The sequence below is a fragment of the Oenanthe melanoleuca genome, chromosome 9, assembly GCF_029582105.1.
Source record: "Oenanthe melanoleuca isolate GR-GAL-2019-014 chromosome 9, OMel1.0, whole genome shotgun sequence".
NCBI lineage: Eukaryota > Metazoa > Chordata > Aves > Passeriformes > Muscicapidae > Oenanthe > Oenanthe melanoleuca.
The window spans coordinates 2,714,652-2,735,751 of NC_079343.1; the positions used below are offsets into that span (position 1 = coordinate 2,714,652).

The 21,100-nt window shown below is 47.9% G+C and overlaps 1 protein-coding gene across 3 annotated transcripts in view; it reads left to right on the forward strand.

The window, feature by feature from the left end:
• Positions 1 to 14,928, forward strand: part of ARHGEF4 (Rho guanine nucleotide exchange factor 4) — a 169,875-nt gene extending 154,947 nt beyond the window's left edge. For all 3 annotated transcript variants that reach the window (XM_056499206.1, XM_056499207.1, XM_056499208.1), the window contains 9 exons: positions 2,380 to 2,559; positions 5,023 to 5,205; positions 6,517 to 6,696; positions 7,827 to 8,059; positions 9,265 to 9,394; positions 10,166 to 10,297; positions 11,233 to 11,476; positions 12,118 to 12,195; positions 13,394 to 14,928. In XM_056499206.1, the coding sequence (XP_056355181.1) occupies positions 2,380 to 2,559; positions 5,023 to 5,205; positions 6,517 to 6,696; positions 7,827 to 8,059; positions 9,265 to 9,394; positions 10,166 to 10,297; positions 11,233 to 11,476; positions 12,118 to 12,195; positions 13,394 to 13,551 (1,518 nt within the window). In that variant the 3' untranslated portion in view covers positions 13,552 to 14,928. The remainder of the gene's footprint in view (positions 1 to 2,379; positions 2,560 to 5,022; positions 5,206 to 6,516; positions 6,697 to 7,826; positions 8,060 to 9,264; positions 9,395 to 10,165; positions 10,298 to 11,232; positions 11,477 to 12,117; positions 12,196 to 13,393) is intronic.
• The last annotated feature ends 6,172 nt before the right edge of the window (positions 14,929 to 21,100 follow it).

Sequence of the window (21,100 nt, forward strand, 5' to 3'; positions counted from 1 at the left end):
ACCCTGGGGTACCAGCACAGGAGGAAGCAGGGAGGGAGGGGACCAGGCAGAGCTGAACATGTGAAGGTGTGTTGAGTGCTGCTGTATTACATTAATTGAGATAATCCCAAAAACAGATGACTTTTTTTTTGCTCTTATTTCATGATTTATTCCATAAATATAATTCCTTTATTCCATATATATCATCAAACATGATGTGAGTTGTCAGTTAAACAATCCTGGCCTGTTGTTCAGGTGTATTTTATTTATTCCATGAGAACTGGCAGTGTCTTGCCTGCCTTGTGGTGATGCCACAGTTGTGACTTCATTTATTTTGCAAATCATATTCACAGTATGGCTGTTGTTGAATAGAGAAAATGTAAGGTATTAATATTAATGGACATTAAAATAGCAGCTGAGGTTTCTCTACTCAGCCCCGTGGCTCTCAGTGACTCTGAGCATGTGGCTCTGTGAGCTGAGCCCTATGTGCTGTTAATGCCAGGTCAGGCTTGGTATCCTGTCTTCCCATCATTTCACCAGGATGTGACAGCATGGCACTGTGTGGTATTAATGCCTTCACCCCACCAGTGCTCTGTTTGTGTGATAGCTCAGTGCTAGAGGAAGCCCCCTCAGCCTCTCCCTGGTAATGGCCATGGTGTGTGTGCCAGCCTGCACTCACCCCTGATCCAGGCACTGATCCAGGCTGGCATATTTAAGCACAGAGAGAAGGTATTTTGCCTGAGAAACAGCCATGTTCTGTATGCTGGTCACAGTTTGGATATTGAAAAGCATGCTGGATGCCACTCTTCTAAAGGTTTAGCAGCTTCTGCCATTTCCTGAGCAACAGCCACCCCTTCCCACAGGGATGTGCAGCTCAGCAGGGAGTGGCAGCAGCTGCTGTGGGCTGTGTGGGGCTCACCTGAGTGCAGGTGAGTGCCCAGCACTGAGAGTGGGATCAGAGTATTTGATCAGCTCCCCTCCATAGGGCTGGCCAGGTGCTGCCACATGGATCCACCCCTGCTTTCACAGAGGTACACATCACTGCACTGCATCCCACCTAGCTCTGGCTACACACTGCCTGTGTAGATAAGTGGGAACCTCTCACCCTCTGCTTCCCCATCATCCTGTTATTTTTGTCAGAATGGAAACACTGCATTAAGCTGTTTCTGGTTCAGTGAAGGGGCATCTGCTATCCAAAGGCAGACTGCATTTCAATTTGCTTTCAAATGCCTTGTTAACCCTTTTCTGATTTACTCAGTTCACAATTATCCTGACATTCTTTTCCAATGTGCATCTCTGTCCTTTGTGGAGAGACAGAAGCAGTAACCCAGAGCAGGGATGACTCTGGGTGACTGAGCAGCCCAAGGGACATGGGTGTCCCCTGCCCTGTGTGCTGTGGTGACACTGCTGCAGTGCTGGGACACCCACCAGGGACAGTGGCTTTCCTACAGCTTTTCACTTGCTGCTGTGTGCCTCACAGACTGTCTTCCCGTTGTCTTTCTGGAATTCATCATTGCACCATTTTCCTGGAGAAAAATAGCCTTCACTGCCACTCCACAGCAGCCAAGTCCTTTTAGCAGAACTCCAGTATGCACTCCATCTTCTCAGGAAAATCTCTGGTGTTCAGGCAGTCCCATGTACACTGGGAACTGTGTGTATACTCTGTAGTTGTTAAAATCCAAGGGAGACTCTGACCTGATAACCCAGTGGCATCAGGCCAGCAGGACCAGCCCACAGAGACCCTGTACACAGCACCCAGGTGGCACCTGGCTACCCCACAGCTGAGGTGTGAATGCAGTGACACCAGGCACAGCATCATTGTGCTCAGGAGCCTCCTTACAGCTTCCATCCACATGGGCTTGCATTTTTTTTAATTGTTGGGGATCCTGTTTTTCCTAGATTGGAGACTCTATGGGGCATGTAGTGAATAACTGTTGTTCCTCAGTATCATTGCTTAAAATCTCCAGGAGTCTTGTTTTAAGCATCTTAAGTGCTACGTTTAACTACCTTAAAGGCTTCAGGCTCTACCTATTCCAGAGCAGCTCTGAGGCCTCTGAGTGCTTTCTGCTCTGAAGTATGTCTCTAAATATTGATGCTCAAGGTTCTATTTCAAGGCTTTCCAAAGCAGAGCTGCCCTGGCAGCACCAGAGCATCCTCCACAAACAAGGTACCACTGCACCTTGTTTACTGGCTGAGGCAAAGCTTGCAGTATGAAATACCAGAATTTATGTTTTTTATGGTAGTAAATGTAGTGTGTGCAAGCAATTGTGAATAAATGCTGCTGAGAGCAGGGTCAGGTGAGGCAGCTGCCTTGCACCAACTCCTCATTGCTCTGGGGGTGCAGGGAGCAGCAGTGGCAGGGCTGCAGGCAGGACTGACGTGTGACTGCTCTGCCCACAGCTCATCAGCGATGGCAGCGTGGTGTATGCAGAAGCCCTCTGGGACCACGTCACCATGGATGACCAGGAGCTGGGCTTCAAGGCTGGCGATGTCATCGAAGTGATGGATGCCACCAACAAGGAGTGGTGGTGGGGGAGGATCCTGGACAGTGAAGGCTGGTTTCCAGCCAGCTTTGTTCGGGTAAGATCTTGGTCTTTCTTTGTGCCCTCTCCATTAGCACCAGCTGTTTGCTCTTTTTCTCCTGTTTAATGTTCTGTGGTGACTCCTAAGGACTTTCACTGCTAGAGATGTTAGTACTTGTTAGTACTTGTTAGTACTGCTCTACAAGTGGCTGCAGTACAGGGTGTCCTCCTGGCTGAGCAGCCACCAGTGTGGAGAACTCCCTCTGCATGAGTAAATCAAGGCAAAGGGTTCAGCTCCAGGAGCAGAGCTGAGCTGAGCTGTGCCAGCTGGGGAACTGCCCTGTTTGGTGCTGTGCAGCCTGGCTCCTGCTTACCCATCTGTACATCGGCTGATTTGTGCCCAAGCACATGGCAGCCACTTCCAGGAGCAAGCAGCACTCTCCTGGAAGAATCCCTGATGCAGCTGGCAGAGATCTTCCCTCCAGTGTCCACTTAACAACAGAGATGAGCATGGCACCAAAGGCACCCCTCTGCAGCTGCTGCTGGAGCCAGGGCAGTGCCACAGCCAAAGGATGCAGCCAGCTGACTCACACAGGCACCTTCTCAGCCCACCAAGCTGCTGGGCTGGCACACAGCACTGTGTGCCAGGCACTAAAACATGAGGAGAAAAACACAAGAAATGTCTTGGTAGTCACCTGGGGCCTAGGCTGTGCCCTGGTGCCAGCTACAAAGGCCACCCAGAAGAGCTGTGCACATCAGCCCAGACAGTCCCTGCTGCACACTGCAGAAGCTTCATTTCCAGCAGAGCTTTCTGAAACACGTCTGAACTCTCAGGGCAGGCAGGGGGGGCGCCAGCACAGTGGGAGGATGGTAACTGCTGTGCTCCTGTCCTGCTGAGAGGAGAAAGGCTTTTGCCCTTTCCCCTGACTGTGAGGGTGGTGTGGGTGTCTGACAGCTTTCACCACCTCGGGGCAGGCTCCTCAGCGCTGCAAAGGCAATTAGGTGCCTAAGGGCAGAGATTCTCAGCCCTTTAGCTCTTTATCCAGGTCACTTCAGATCACAAGTGACCCAAAACCAGGTGAAGCATGAAAGGAGGTGACATCAGGTCATCTGGTGTTGTAGCAAAAGTCCTTGGAGAAGTGGGGAAATTTTGAGGTGTTTTGTTATGGGTTGCAGGAGATGGGCTCAGCTGGATAATTATTACAAACAGTGGAATGTTTTGCAAGTAAGATTACCAAGACCTCAGCGCTGCTTTTTTTTGCAATGAAAACACAGAATTTTTTTCTTTCATGTTACTGCTAAATTGAATTGTCCTGGCTGGCAAAACCTTGTCATATTATCTTAGAATAAAGCAGAGTAGTACTATGCATTAGGGATAATAAGAATAAGAAAGAGGAATCACAACACTTATTCAAGCATCCAGGCAAAGATTTCCTGCTAATTACCACCGGCTCTCAAGCTCACTGCAGGGAGGGCTGGTATGTCTGGAGGCTGGGTCAGACCGCAAGACTCACTCCACATGAGTTTCAGGGTTTGAGTTTAGGAGTTGCCGATGTCCTGCTCACACTGAAGGAGAACCAGGATTGCACACCTTGAGGCCTTCAGCAGTGAGTAAATGCAATCTGTGCCTGCGTTAAAGGGGAGGGGTATGCATTGTTTTTTATATGTAGGTGTATTTGTATCAGGTGGTAAGTCATAGAGCCTAGGAGAAACTATATTGAAAGCTTAAAGCAGTTCTGCATCATTGTATTTGTGTTTTAACTTCCTGTCTTTCACTCCTTCTCTGCGCTGGGACGGATCCTCTGAGTCTTGTACAAAGTATTGCCACGGGCACTCCGGGAGCCGCAGCAGCACCACAGAGAAGCGAGCTCAAGTGCAGTGCCCCATTCCGTGCCAGCTTCAGCTCGGGGCTGTGCAGAGCAGGGAGAGCAGCACGGGTGGCTCCAGCCTGTGCTGCCGTGCTCGTGCTGTGCTGCCATCTGATGGGGACCGAGAGTGCCACACAGCCCTGCTGGCACGGCCCTTCTTCCACCTTAGTGCCCACAGGCAGCTGCAGCTGCTTCTACTTCAGACACGAACTCTCTTTAAATAATCCTGGGGAAGCAGACACATCTGTTACCGACAGTATGAGAACCATAAAGGAGATAAAACCCCGACCATTTACTGTCTCTCCCCTCCCTCCCAAAGTATTCCTTCAAATATTTAAGAAAATTTCACTCTATAAACCATTTTCATCCTGGTTTGATATGTATTCTCTGAAGGACTCCATATTATTCCTGTGACTTCTGTCCACAAGTAATGCCTGTTTAAAACCACCCATGTCAGGGTGGGAGCAGCTGCCGTGTGGCCTGAATGTACCTTCCCCAAAGTGACTGTCTGGCCTCAGCTTCCCCGGGGGAAAATGTTTCCAGGCAATACACATACCCTCTTCACACCTTCTCCCAGCCCAGTCCTTGCCATCCATCGACTGTCCCAAAGCTCCTTGCCATACAAACAGTGAACGTCTTGTGTGCCCGCACAGCTGCGAGTGAACCAGGATGAGCCCATGGAAGATTATCCCCTAAAGGTGGAGGGGGGCAAAGAGGACGATTCCCGACGCTTTGGGATGGGCCAGACCACCAAAGACCAAATGAGGACCAACGTCATCAATGAGATCATAAGCACAGAGAGAGACTACATCAAGCACCTGAAGGACATTTGTGAGGTAAGGAATAAATGGGGAAGGGACTGTAAGAATTTGTCTGAATGTCCTATTCTGTCCCATTCTTAGGGACCCTAAGCAGGTAACTTTTTTGAAAATGAGACTGTATTTTCATCAGTTCTGCTGAATGCCATTATATGCTCAGAAAACAGAAGACAATTCATTACAGCAAAATCCCAAGTGCCTCTGCATTTGGAGCACTCACTTGTGTTCTGATTAAATGGAATTAATTGAATTTCCCAAGCCAGAGAAAAGTAAATGTCTAGCATTGCTGTCCTCTCTAATATACGTTTTGGGGTAATATAATCAGCAACTCCAGCCTTCAGGCAAGTCATGCTCAGATCAAAACAACTGGAGGATGCTCAGCCAATTGGGTCCTTTACTGTCAAATATGCTGAATATTGTGACACCTCTTCTAAAAGAGACCCATCGTGTACACTGGGGGAGTGAAGGCAGTTGGAATTTTTGCAGGAACAGAAATCTCTGCTGCGATGGATAGAAGTGTAGTGGCTCCCAGCAGAGGCAGCTGGGGCAAAGAGCTCACACTTACAAACAAGCTTCTCCTACTGTAGTGTCCCCCACCCCTTGGAGCTCTCCTCTGCCTGGAGTCAGGCAGCTCCTCACACAGGCACCCAGACCAGATCCACAACTGGACTTAGCTGCTCTGAATCCACCAGTGCTGGGCTCAGAGCACCCCAGCTGGACTTACCTGGCCTGAATCTACCAGTGCTGGGCTCAGAGCACCCCAGTTGGACTTAGCTGCTCTGAATCCACCAGTGCTGGGCTCAGAGCAACCCAGCTGGACTTACCTGGCCTGAATCTACCAGTGCTGGGCTCAGAGCATCCCAGCTGGACTTAGCTGCTCTGAATCTACCAGTGCTGGGCTCAGAGCATCCCAGCTGGACTTAGCTGCTCTGAATCTACCAGTGCTGGGCTCAGAGCACCCCAACTGGATTTAGCTGCTCTGAATCCACCAGTGCTGGGCTCAGAGCACCCCAGCTGGACTTAGCTGCTCTGAATCTACCAGTGCTCAGAGCACCCCACTGCCTGCAGACACATAAAGGCTTTTTCAGCACTAGAAAGCAGCTCTGTGACTCGTTCAGGTGTGGCAGCATCACCCAGGGCTGCCTGAGTCTGGGGCAGCTGCTGTTTCTACCATGTTTAGGGTAACATTAGAGGAGATAATAGTTCAAGATGGGTACATCTCTGCAGGAAAGGAGTCCAGGGACCTGGTGTACCTGGCTGCAGTCCTTGAGGCTGTCTGTTGCCATGGAGCAGATGCCCAGGAAGCTTTCCAATTTGGTTTTCTCCTAGGGCTACATTAAGCAGTGCCGCAAGAGAGCGGACATGTTCACTGAAGAGCAGCTGAAGATCATCTTTGGGAATATTGAGGACATCTACAGGTGCCAGAAGAAATTTGTTAAAGCACTAGAGAAGAAATTTAACAAAGACCACCCACATTTGAGTGAGGTTGGCTCGTGCTTCTTGGAATATGTAAGTAACATAACAATGCACGAACACACATAACTCTGTAGCCACTATAATCCCTGCCAGACCTTGGTACATCAGGGAAAATGCAGGAAGTATGGAAGTAAATTTGACTGCATGGGTAGATTCATAATCCTCTGGCATTATGGTGTTCAGAAGATAAGGTGGTTTGAAAATGCTCTTTCCACAGCCACAAGAGCTGTAGGATATTTCTTTGGGAAGTGGGGAGAGGTTGGGCTTTCCTCAGCTGGTTAATAGGAGCAATATTTGAGTCTTACTGAAAACAATTCCAGCTCTAGGAATAGGTAAGAAAAACCTATACAATGTACTTTATATTAACAATAGGAAGATTTTAAAATCTTGAGCAGGACAAGTTTACAGTGATGGTATTTTCAGGTCAGTGCAGAACCAGCTGTGGCTGGTGTGGTCACCAAAAGCAGGCCCAGACCAGAATATGTGGGAATGTCTGGGTCTCTCAGATGAGCTGCAGGTGCTGAAGCTACAAGACACCCTGTCCCACCTCCAGCTTTAGGTGTCTGTGCTTGAGAGCCTGGGGAGGATACAAACCTCAAACACACACAGGAGCCTGTGCCAGGGCGTGCCTGGGGCCATGGGCAGTGAGTGCCCCCTGTCCTGTTGCAGTGGCTGGAGCTGCACTCACTTTTGGGTGGGTCACACCCTGGGAGCAGACAACCTGAGGTGTGGCTAGAGCAATTTCTCTATGGCCTTTTGCTGTCAGTTTGTGCTCTAAGGAGGCAAGGAGGAGGGGGAGGTCTTTTGCACAGGATAAAAGAGGATTTATTACTCTGGGGAAGTGGGGGCAAAAGACAAAAACACAAGGGTGCAACAGCTGAGGGAGGTTCATGGGGAGGGTGCAAATCATCAGCAAATTGAAGAAATTCTGAGGGGTAAAGGGTAGGGTTCACAAAGACGTTTTACAATGAGGGGGGGAAATTGGGTCACATGGACTAATGAGATGTCCAGTTTTTAGGGGATTTCCAAGGGGGAATTCCAAGCAGGGGGTTGGCACAAAGCAATATTGACAGGTAATTGAGGGTAGATTGACAAAGTGGGTGGGAGGACTAAACCAGTAACTTGGGCAGAACCAGAAACACACTGCAAATTGTCCCTTGCAGCAAACGGAGTTTCAGATCTACTCCGAGTACTGCAACAACCACCCCAACGCGTGCACGGAGCTGTCGCGCCTCACCAAGGTCAGCAAGTACGTGTACTTCTTCGAGGCCTGCCGCCTCCTGCAGAAGATGATTGACATCTCCCTGGACGGCTTCCTGCTCACCCCCGTGCAGAAAATCTGCAAGTACCCCCTGCAGCTGGCAGAGCTGCTCAAGTACACCAACCCCCAGCACAGGTAGGACACTGAGCGGGGAGGGAAGGGCCAGGCTGCTCCCGTGGGAATGGGCTCCTGCTGAATCCTGCACGGAGGGCAGTGGCTAAACTCCACAATTCTTACAGCCTACCTCATAGAAACCAGGAAAAAAGTATATTTATGTCAAATACATAATTTTCCAGCTCAGTAGTGCTGAGCTTCCCCTGTCACAGATTGAGGGTTACAAGATTCACTTTATAATGGCCCTTTTCTATTTTATTTGGCTCACGTAGCTGTGATACCAGCACATGGAGCTACATCTTTCTGGTAGTGGTGTTGAGAACTTTGCCTCCAAAAGCATTGGTTGAATATATCCCAAAATATCCATACAGCTACACTTCAGTGGGAAGTTGTGCCCTGCAGCAGTCAAGCCATGCACACTTGGTGCCCTGCCAGTGCCAGCTCCAAATCCATGGCTCACTTTCAGGGTGAAGACACTGCCTTTGGCTCAAACAACTGCTACTTAATTAAGTATCTGAAAACATGAAAAATCTGTATGAAAGTGCTGATATTGGTCCATTGTGGTTTGACTTAATTTCACCTTCCTAATTGCAGCCCTGGCATTTCCCAGAATGGTTTTAAGCATGTCTTGTTAAATCTCTAAGCATGTTGTCTGGAGCTGACCTCAGAGCAGAAAGCTCCTTAAGGAAGTGCACAGATGTTTAGAGAGTTGCCTTAGAGCCAAGTTGTGCAGCTCAGCTCTGAACTCAGCAGAAGTAGCTGGTGGCCACAGATGGTGTGTGGGGGAGTGCAGATCAGCTTCTGTCCTACCCTGCCAGATAAACCATCAGCTCCTGTTTGAAACTAGCCAGTTACTGTTGAACTGCTTCACCTCTGCACCACAGACCAGTCCCTCATGGGAACAGCAGCACTGTGAATATGTTGTATTATGTTGCAGAAAGAAAATGAGAACCTGGAGGTTCTTCCAGAAATTTACAACTCTATAGGTAAATTTGATTACTGACCCCTTCCCTTCCCCAGAGGTGGCCTAGATTTGTTCCCAGCGAGTGTCTGAGAAGCTGCCACAGGAGCAGGTGTCTGATTCCAGCACAGAACAGCTGGGCCAGACTGCAGCTGGAACTGGAACTGCTGGTTCCATCCCCAGCTCTGTGGCAGGCTGCTCTCTGGAGCGTAGGCACAGCACCCATGGACCATCCTGCCAGCCTCATGCCCCTGTCCCTCTGCAGGGATTTCAAGGACGTGGAGGCTGCCCTGAACGCCATGAAGAACGTGGCTCGGCTCATCAACGAGCGGAAGCGGCGCCTGGAGAACATCGACAAGATCGCTCAGTGGCAGAGCTCCATCGAGGACTGGGAGGTGGGACCCACCTGCCAAGGGATCCCACCAGCTCCTGCTCCCTGCACTGACATCCCACTGCACAGCCCCACCTTTGTGCCCTTAGCTCTGTGCCCATCTTGTTTTTTATGTAAACAGTTATGATCTTGTAATAAGCATATAACCTGGCTGGACCAGCTGCCTTTACATGCTCCTTAGATTTTTGCTTCCTTGTTTTTGCTTGCAGAATGAAATCATCATGTTGGTTAGTGAAATTCTATTATTTTTCTCTTGCCCTCCATTTTGTCTTGAGTGACTTCAAACTCTCAAGATGAGCAGAATTGCCCCTTAATTCCTAATAAGCCAGGTTATTGTTGCAGAAAAGCAAATTCTGGCATAGTGACAGAAGAAACCAAGGTTCCCTGTGGACTCATTTAAAAAAATTGCTAAACAAAAGAAACAAAATACTAATTTTCTAAATCCAAGACTCAATAAACCCACGCTGTCTCCCTGCCCAAGGATGTCAGGCTAAATTTTTAGCTCCCTTCTTATGTCTCCTTTATGTCTGGGATGGAGCAGCTTTCCTGAACAGACTCCCTGGAAAAGGAGATTTTTAAAAATGTAACCTGCTATTGTTCTAATTAAATTAATTTCACATTCCCTGGGTGCCAAGGGCACAGTGTCTCCCTGATGTGCCAAGGACTGTCCTCCAGCACAGAGGCTCTCTCTCATTCCCATGAGTACTGACAGCAGGAATTCAGGCTTCCTCTTTCAGATGAGGCTGGGATCAACCTGTTCTTTTGCTGTTCTCAGGGAGAAGATGTCCTAGTCAGAAGCTCAGAACTCATCTATTCTGGGGAATTAGCCAAAATCTCCCACCCTCAAGCCAAGAGCCAACAGAGGATGTTCTTCCTCTTCGATCACCAGCTCGTCTGCTGCAAGAAGGTAACCCATGAATGCTGGCTACTGCTGTGCTGATGGATTTAAGGGAGCTCCCTCTCCACCCCTTTCTTTCCTTAATTCTTCCTGGCCTCATGTGCTTCTGGCACTGAGCCTCCTCTGTGCATTCTTTGCAGTCTTTTCTCTGAGGTCCTGGGGTGTTCTGTGCACCTGAGCACAGCCATCAGCTACTGGCCTATTTCTCACTGCAGAAAAGGAAAGCCTTGCACTGCTTCTGGGGCTAGTGTGGGGTTATTCTATACAACTCAGTTATGAGTACTGCCACACAAGTTCTTTTAACTCCCTTGTTTTCCAACTGAACTTCCACCTTAGTGTTATAATCAGAAAAAACTGCAGATTTGATGAACAGCTGTGGGCCTTGGCAGTCAGTAATGCCATGCTAAGAGCAGATGTAAGTTTTTAGGTACAGCTCATGCTGTTTTTTCATAAGCTGAGTAATAAAAGAAATCTTCCCTCTTGAAGCCAATGAATGGAATTTCAGAACTGAGTGTGCCAATTTTTTTTGCATATTCCACGGCATGCAGGTAGCTCCAGGTGACTTAGGCATGAAAATCTCTGTTCTCAAAGTTACTTTTCATTGTCAACAAAAAACCAAGTGCTAATGAGTATTATTTTTGCTTTTTAACTGGAATGTAAGGATTCAAATAGTGTTTTCTGTCAGAGGTTTAATGAGGATTTGGGATCATGGGTAATACCCAAGCTTCAGGGCAGCAGCAAGGCCCCAGCACTGACCCCAGCCTGTCCTGACCCCAGTGCCAGAACAAGCCATAGGTTCCCAACAGTGCCCACAGCAGCTCAGCACTGCAGCTGCACAGACTCAAATCCAGGATGCATTTCTTTCACAGGACTGTAATGATACCAGGAAGGTTAAATACTCCATATCCAAGAAACAGCAACATCTGTTGTGATCTCTCTTGCAGGACCTTCTGCGCAGGGACATCTTGTACTACAAGAGTCGGATCAACATGGATGACATGGAAATACTGGATGTAGAAGATGGGAAAGACAAGGACTTCAATATCAGTGTGAAAAATGCATTTAAGCTGCACTGCAGAGACACTGAGGAAGTCCATTTATTCTGTGCAAAAAAGCCTGAGCAGAAACAGCGCTGGCTGAAGGCATTTGAAAATGAAAGGAGGCAGGTGCAGCTTGACCAGGAGACAGGTATGGAAAGAGCAATGCTGGGGGATTGTTGTTTTTTGTAATTTTTTTTTTAAATTTTTTTTTTTTGTTGTTCTTAATCTTTTTTTTTTTACTCATTGGCTAATGCCTGAGGAGTGAAAGGGTGGGGAAGCCAGTCCATGCTCCAGGGCAGCTCTGGGCTGCTGAATTACACATTCTGAATTAATCTGTGCAACCAAAAAACCTGCAAACCACCATAAACCATCACTGCATCGTGTCCTCAGGGAGGCTGATGTGTATTAAGGAGTTCAAGCAGGGCTGACAAAAGAATCCATACATTACACACAGGGTCCAGAGCAGTATAGAACAGGTTCAGTCAAGGGTTCTCACTCTCTGTACAAGAGGGGTTTTTTTGTTGTTTTGTCTAAATCCTTTTCAACTCAGCCTAGTGTGATCTAAGATTTCAGCCACCACTGGCCTGGCCTGGTTTCTCCCCCAGTGCAGCATGGGCTGAGGGGCAGGCAGCACACCCTGCTTGGGGGTTTGTGCAGCACAGAGGGAGCTGTGCCCCCCAGCCTTGGCAGTAACTGTGGCCTCTCCCCTCAGGCATTTGCCTACCCCTGTCTTCTCCTGAGGTAGCAAATGATGACCTGCTGCTGACAGAAATCTGCTTTATCTTCCAGGTTTTTCCATCACAGAGGTGCAGAAAAAGCAGGCAATGCTGAATGCCAGCAAGCAGCACCACGCTGGGAAGCCCAAGGGTGAGTCACACCTGACCACAGGAACAGTTTGAGTGGGGGGTGGCTCTGTGTTTACTACATGGGAGAGGTTTCAATGAAGTGGCATTAAAAAACTCTTGAGAAGGCCAGATGGTGACAATTTGCACTCCACTTCCTGGCAGATTCAGATGGCTGGAATCAGGAGACTATTCCTAACTCCAGGAGAGTCACTTTGCAAATAATCAGCACTCAGCCAAAACCCAGCAGCTTCTGCTCCAAGGCCAGTGCACAGCCTCTCTGTAGGAGCCAGGCTTTCCCAGCAGTGTGGCATTGCCTTTGGCAAAAGGCAAGTTTTGTAGTAATCCCCACGGTGCACAGAGGGGCACAGAGGTCACTGCAGCAGGGACTGTTCCTGCTGGGCAGCTGTGCCTGTGGAAGATGCTCTGAGCCCTGTACCTTGGGCAGAGTGCCAGGGTAGGTACCATGCTTGAGCAGAGCTCTGCATTCAACCTGTCAGAGACACAATTAGCAGCAGCCAGGGGAGAGTCAAGTCAAGCAAAATAAAGGCTCCTGTGCCCACAGCACAGTTGGCTGAAGACAGCTCTGTTGATGCCACCTTTCCCTTCTCTCTGTTCAGAGGAAGAGGTGTTGCTTGGTTTCCTCTGAACCCACAGAGGCAACCACTTCCTCTTGGGGGTACCAGCCAGCACTTAAAGCCCAGCCACATCTCCTGAAAGAAAGCTTGGCTTAATGTCAGAAATAAGATTTGGCTGCAAACAGGGGGAAGTTTGGAAGGAGGCCAGACCACACTGACAGAGCAAAGCCCTTGGGGCAGAGCATTAGAGGAGACTGCACAGACCAGCCTTGTCCACTGTTCAGGCACTGACCATTCCTGCTCAGAAATGCAGCCCAGGAGGCTGGAACAGGCTCCAGCTGCACTTGCACTGAAGCTGCTTGTCCCAGCACAGCCAAAAGCACCAGCTAAGTTTGGCATGAGTTGCAGCTCTCTAGCCCTGCTGTCATGCTGGCAGAACACCTGCCAGTTGTGCAGCATTTCTGGGCCTTCCACATGAGCTGCAATCCTAAAAGACACTGCTGAAAATAAGGATAAATTAAAGGAAGGGTAACACTAAGACAAACCCAGTTCGCAGCCCTGCAGCTGTAATGGGGACGGGGGAGGGCAGCAGTGGGGGGAACGGAGCAGTGTTGGACTAACATGCTTCCCCTCTCCCGCCCCCAGCGGTCAGCAGGCCCTACTACGAGTTCCTGATGCGGCAGAAGCACCCCACGCTGCCCAGCACGCTGCCCCAGCAGCAGGTCTTCATGCTGGCAGAGCCCAAGCGCAAGCCCTCCAACTTCTGGCAGAACATCAGCAGGCTGACGCCCTTCCGCAAGTAGGGGCAGCCGCGTGTGCCTGGCCCTCCTGAGAAAGCACTTTATGCAGCAGCCCGGCAGCGCAGCCCAGGCTGTCCAGCCCTGTTTACAGAGGATGGCACGGTGCTCCTGCCCTCCCTATTTATTGTGCAGCCTGAGCGAGCCGCTGGCTCCGAGGTGCGGCCCCGTGGGCAGAGCCAGCCGGCACTGCCCGGCAGGCACAGCTCCGGGAGCACACGGCAGGGAGCTGGACAGGCTGCAGCCCAGGGATTCTGCTTGTCAGCTGCACTCGGACTCGCTCTTTCCTGCTGTGCCCACACTGCTGGCTGGCAGCTGTCACAGGCCATGGCAGTGATGGACCCGTGCTCAGAACTACAGTTCAGAGTCCATGAGGAGGAGGATGAGCCCTTCTGCTCTGCCCACCCCATGCCCTGCATTTCTCAGAGCTATGACCCTCCTACACGTGTCCAGCTAACCCAGCAGCCTCTGCAGGCACTCAGAGCACAGTGAGCTCTGCACTGTGACCTCCTCCCTCCCTCTAGCCCAACAGCACCACAGAACGGTGCCCTGCATTAAACTGTGCCAACCTGCAGCATGAGTCAAGTCGAAGATTCTCTCTAGTGGGTTTGAGTTACATAAGTTAGAGAAAAATGTGCCTAATTAATACCATACTCAATTCTTTAGATTCTCGTCTCTCCATCATTCTGCCATATTTCCTGGCCAATGAAAATGCTCATTGTTTGTAATGTGTTTATTTATGGTAAAAATCAGAACTGTGTATTTTGTAAGTCTGTAATTGTTCTTGTCAGATGTTGTTAACTTGATGCCTGTTTTGTCTGTTTAATTTCTTTTTTTTTTTTTTTTTTAAAGAAAGGTCAATATTTGCAAACCTAGCTCCCAGAAGTCAGAGTCTGCTGTTCAACTCTGCAACGTCACTGTTATGCAAACTCCCCCAGACCCTCAAATTCAAGGAGTATTACTGACACTTTTAAAAATGGAAAACCACTTTATAAAGGCCCAAACTTAGCATAAAGAACCTCACTTTAAATACCTAAGTTTCAAATGATGGCCAAAAAGAATGAATTTAAACCTTGGTTAGCAAAAAAGAAAGATTTGCCTTACCATAGTGAGAGTTAGAAGCCATACTGACTGAATTCCCTAGATTAGGAGACATCCTGTGACAGTGGCAGGAAGACACTGGCTCGTTCCAGCTCAAGTGTGAGTGAACACTAACTGCAGAGCTCAGAAATCCAGTGCTTGTTGATGCTGTAGCTGACCAAAGTCTGGTCACCCAGGGATCTCTGAATTCAGTAGCATGTACAAAGTCCTTCTTGCACTATATCTTCCCCCTAGACCAACCAGGGGCAACATTTAATTTCATAAAGAAACTTGTAAAAGTGACTCTCAGCCTGTGTTTGTCTCCAGCCCGTCTATCTGTGTGAAGCTGTTTCTTTTCAAAGTCACTGTGGGGATTGTGCTCCTGCAGCTCCAAAGGGGCTGCTCAGCCATAGGGATGGTGCCAGAAGGTGACCTCAGAGCAGCCATCCTGTGGAGGGGCAGCAGGGACACAGGGACCTGACTGGGGTCACTCTGGGGATGACACTGGGTCAATGCTGGGGGCTGGGGGAGGGGGAAAAGGAAAAGAAAATTTAAAATCACTCTCTAAGAAGCCACTGAGATCAGGCAGCTACAGCAATATTAGCACAACATACACACACAGACACCAAGAGACACAGACATGGGACACTGAAAGACACCCAGACACACGTGGCCCAGCAGACACACTGAGGCACTGCCAGGTGTGTACAGACACCCACGGGGGAGATGGTGGCCAAGAGACCCTGACACACACACACAGAGGTATGTCAGACAGTTGCAGCCAGCACCACTCTAACAGAAGGCAATTGTCATTTTCTGTGTTTACCTTAAGTGTCTGCACCCTCCTTTCCTTATCCATGGCATGTTTGTTTTGATTGGCCAGGAAGAAAACCTGTTGGCACTAAAACTATTAGTTTTCTGAGCTTATCATCAGCTTTGCAGTAAGTGGAGGGGGGTAGAGGGGCAGAGGACAATCCTCTCCCCAACACAGATACAGGATCACACCCCACACTGAGCATGATCAGCTGCATCAGGTTGCTCAGTCTTGTCCAGTTGCTGTCTGGGTACACCCAAGGATGGAGGTTCTCCTAAAACCTCTTCATATCCCTGCTCAAAACCACTCTGTTCCCAGTGTGAAGGAAGTGCTGACACCTATTCAAAGCTCCCCTTCCTGCAATGTCTGATCTGCTTTTAGGCAGAATGTTGCCTATTATACTCAGCTTTACCTCTACAATGAAGTCACTCTGGTAGAAATCCTCACCTCTTCTCCCAAGGGAAATGGGGTGACAGTGGCACAGGGCCCTGGAGGGCAGCAGCTGTGAAGTGCAACAACCCTGCCCTTCCTCCCCTGCTGAAACACACACAAGAATTGGCTATTATTGATCACCTGTGTAGCAATACTCTGAACAGTAAATATGCATCGAGTGGTTAAAATAATCACATCATTTATCAGCTCTTCCAGAACTGGCTTCACCTGTGACCAGTGTGCACAAAGGATTTACAGAGACACTGTTTTTACAGACATTTCTGAAGTGCCAAAGCAGACTTCTCTGGCCAGACAGCATCCCAGTCAATGGACAGTTAATTACTTCTGGAAGAACTCTAGTCTCCACTTGACTATCAGTACTCTTTCTAAGTGTCCTCAGTTGGGATTCTAGTCTTGCATGCCACATTTGGAGCTAGGATCCAATGCTCTATGCAAGACTGAGATCAGGTAAAAAAGCTGATCACACAAAGTGGTGGAGTTACAGCAGCAACACAGAAAACAGGTAAGGTTCAAACCATAAATCCATTGTGCTCAACGTGCCCACCCCACAGACTGCTCTGAAGTGGATCTCATCACAACATACCATCCTTTCTTTGATACCCAGCACCACCTCCCAATTCTCACCATGACCCTCAGTGTCTCCTGAACAAACTGTCACGTGCCACGTGCAACCTCCTTAGGTTTTAAATGATTAGACACTCAAAAGGCATCTCATCCCCTAAGTTATTCATTAACTGGCAGTGTACCTTGTGTGAGCTGGTAACAGATTAACCAAGCCCAGATTTCCCTCCTGCTCCCCCTGGCATCTGGATTTGGGCTGGAGTGCCAATGGACAGTACCAGGGTGACCAGGTGTGTGCACAGTGAGCAGATCCCAAGGGCATCAGCTGAACTTTGTGAGAATGGGGTTTCTGGCTGCTCAAGTACAGCTTCTGACAAGCTCCCTGAGCTAATTGTGCCAATTCCACAAGAAGTGTCCATTTGAAACATGAAGAATCAGAGCTATTTTCTCTGGAAAATATTTTCTCTGGAGCTGAACCTTCAACAGGGGCCAGAAATGCAGATTTGTGTACAAAACAAACTGAAGCTCCTGATGTGAGTCTGAACAACACCAAGCATTCTGGATTTCAGGGCAGAACCAGCTGAACTGCTCAGAACAATACTTCTGCATTGAGTTACATAAAGAGGACAAAGAGATTAAGTCAGGGGTGGTTTGGTTAGTTTTTTTTTTTTAATAGGGGTGTTAGCTCTATCTGTTCCTGTCCTTCTGTAGATATTGATCTAGGAAGCTTCTTGCAAAAAACAGCCATGTTTCTTAACGACCTAAAACTGCCCAGATTTTATTAGGTAAAATAAAACACACAATTATGTAAAGCATGTGAATCAATTGAAAGAATGATTTCCTGAAGCTACCAGTTAAAGTGAGGAGAACCAGTGGCTGCTAAATAATGTAATTTCTGCTCTGACCAAAGAAAAAAGAAAAAAGGGAAAAAACCCAACATTTATTTTGAACTATTACTTTAGAATATCTGATTCAGACACTGTGGGTGTATACACTGTTCAAGATCTAATAGTATCAAAACCAGCACAAATTGTCTTTGTGCAAACTCAAAGTAAGAACTAGGTCAGTTCCCATGGAGAAAAGTTCCCCCAAAGCAGCCTTTAACATCTTTTCTGTTTTGTCCATGCCCTGAAGGCCAGTGGGGTGTCAGCTGGGGAGGAACCCCCAGCAGAGTCCTTGGCCTCACTGAGTCCACTGCAGGACATTCCCACTGTGCAGGACACTGCTCTGCAAAGCCAGCACAGCACTCTGTCACCCAGGAGCCAACCATGTGCCAACCATGTGCACCTGGGTGTCCCAACAGCCTCCCAAAAACACCTGAAAACCAGGCCTCACTGTCACCAACAGGGATCACTCAGAATCGAGGCACATGCAGTAACAAAGAATCTCAGCTTCAAGACTGAGAAGGCTTCATTTCTTGGGATGCCAGAATATCAGAAATTAGCTTTTTAAAATAAAAAGGCCTTTCACCTGATGGGTCAAAATACCAGCTGTGCTCCTCCAGATTTACTGTAGTGGAAGCACATCTTCATGTAACAGCATCACTCAAGAAGTCTGTGGCAAGATTGGTATGCAACTATCAGTCTTATGAACAAGTACTTCTCCACTCACCACCCAGACTCTGGAGCTGGGACAGCATCCAGCAAGTGCTGATTTCTTCCTTATTGTTATTACTTCAATTGTTTCAATTCTTCTGTCCAGTTTCACCACATACCTGCTCATGAGGGTTATGGGCATTGCAAAGCCCATCTGGACAGTTAATATGGTAGAACAATAACTCCTAAAGCTTTAAGGCAGGAACTACTCACACCTCATTCAATTTCTGGAGCCTCAGCCTGGGCCTGCTGCTACTCATTCTCTACCAAAGTGGGCAGGACTCACCACTGCTGCTGTACCACACAGGTACAACCCAAAGTATCAACCAGAATGTCCTGTACCAGCCTACCAGCAGAAACTCCCAGCCTAAACTCACAGCCTAAACAAAGCTGTAGGGTCAGGCCTTCAGGTAAGTAACAGGTTAAAAAATAAGAACTTTGAAAGTGGACAAAAACTCACAGGAAGAAATGGAAGCGTTTTCAGCTGATTTTAACGCCCTGAACAGTGGTGCTCTTCTAGTTGGGCAGTGTGGGGAAGGAATCACTCTTCCAGGCTGCAGTGACCCTCCAGTGCAGCTCACTCAGAGTGGAGCAGTGCAAGGTGAGACAGCAGTGTCCCTGGCAGCAGCCAGAATGTCTCCTGCACACCCTGCCAGTGCCATGCAGGCAGGGGAGCACAGCCAGCAGAGTCACCTCCATCCCCCTCACAGCCTCACAGCTGCAGCTCTGCACAAGCCAAAGGGTGTCCTTCCCTGCCTGCCATCAACACCTCACACCTCATTTCTCCCCTGTCTCTCACACATGTCCTTAACAAGCTACATGACTAAAATCCCATGGCTTTGGCAGTGCTGGCCCTTCTAGGAAAAATGCAGGCTGCTTGTTCTTTTAGCTTAACACTCCTGTCATCTTTCCCTCTGCAACTACAGCCTCCTCTCCGCACACCTGAGCTTCTCTTTTGCACAAGTTTGCTACCAAAGCAGCTCCCTGTTTCACAGCCTGTGCCAATGAAATACCTGTGGTATTACCCCAGAGCCTGTACCTTGTGTGTGACTGCTACATTTACACTTGTGAGATGGGAAATAAACAAGCTATCAACTTCAAGTCTTGTATCATTCTGTAATCTTCCCATAAAGCATGAACTACTGACTACACAGCAGCTGTGAAACAACATTCTGCTTAGAAATTCCTTCTATCCTTCCACACCTACTTCTTTCTCTTTTCTCCTAAGCAGCACCCACCCATTACCCAAGCTTGATAATAATTTATAGCTTTTTTCTTTAACCTCTAGCAAACTGAAATAATATACCTGCTATCTAAATCACACCATCAATAAAAACCTTATCCACAAATACAGCCACGTGTTCACTGATGCAGAGGGAACTGCATTTGAGCTCAGCTGGGAACTTCACATGATTACAATTCTTACAAGGCTGGCAAAAGCCAAACTTGGGGAAGGTGTGTTCCCCTTTCTGAAGCTTCCATTTATTCACATATTTCACCTTTCTTGCCTAGAAGAGCAAAAGCAATTGTAGAACACTACAAAGTAGATTACTATAGCCCAAAAATGAAGGTCCAGCTGTGCTAATTTAAGTTGACAGCTGAGCTGCTCAGTGTCAAGTTCTTTCTGTCAGGTTTGTGTTGGAAGGATCTCTTAGCTCACCAAGGACTCCAGCTGGGAGTTCCCTGCAGCCACAAGGCTCAATAGTCCCCTCTTCACACCTGCAATTCACCCTGTGACACAACCCAACTTCCCACAGCAGCCAAAGACTTCTAGCTGCTGTTTAAAATAAACATTAAAAAACTAAAGTCATCACATGGCCTCCATTCCATTCTGGATGATTAAGACAGGATAGCTAATAGCCTGATGGATACTGAAATAAAATCCTGGAATGCACTTAGCCTCCTACACACAAGTCAGACATTCTATCCATGCAATTCAGCAACACTGACATTTCCTACACAAAAAAATCCCATCTAAATCATAATGAGTACATCATTCCTGATTCCAAGGGAGCTCTCCAATGAAACTATTTCTGTTACCTGACTTTGTTTACAGCAAGCCATGGAATTTAGAATCTAAAGCAAGGTGTTAGAAGCAGCAAATTTTTGTTTTGCCCATAACTAGTTACAGGAAAACTTGAAACTCAGAATTTCTTGCCTGATTTCTACCAATCACTAACTGAGCAGATACTTTCCTGGAAGGGGCTCTGGCTGTTCTCAGGGGTTCAAAGCTGCCCCTAAATTAGAGAGTTCTTACCAGTGCATGTGACCTCCAGAGCAAGTAACCAACAGCCACTTGCCAGTGAGTGGAAGGTAACACATGAATTACACTGCCACTGCAAAAATCTGGCAAGAGGGAGAAGTCAAACCATTACTGTCCCACCATTTTGGCAGTTCCATGGATACACTTACAACCACCAGGAAAGAAACCCTAGATGGAAACTTACGAGTTCAGTACCATATCCTCACAGGTGCTGAACAGAGCACAAGGTCATGTTTCACAGCAACAGACTCCCAGGAGAGCAGCTACATCAGAATCTCTCTAGCCTGAGAGTGATCAGCACCATTCTGAAGAACAGCTTTTCCCTTTATAGCATCCCAGATTTCAGCAACCCACTGGTTGAGGATTATGAATTTTCATCAGCTGCAGTTATGCTCCACAAAAAACACTCCCAAACCAATCTCCCTGCAACATGAAAGCAATCCCAGGATAACTGACCAACAACTAGCTTGAGGTAAAACACACTGAAAAAAAAATTGTCCATGCTATCCCTTGGGTTTGGCTACAATTTTAGAGGCTCATCTACTTAAATCTACCTGTAGCAATAATCCTGAAAATGCAACACTATTCCTGCAGGTTGATGCAGTCACGTTGTACCTTCCTCTTCCACATGTGTTGCTTTTTTTCCAGAAGGTTACCAGGTAAGTTACTGTTATTTTTGGAGACCTACAATAAATGAAAATAGCCAGTTAGTTCAAGCAGCTTAGTTGTTTCCCCAGAGCTTTACAACCACCCACACACTAAAGAAATAGGATAATTACCCACACTTCA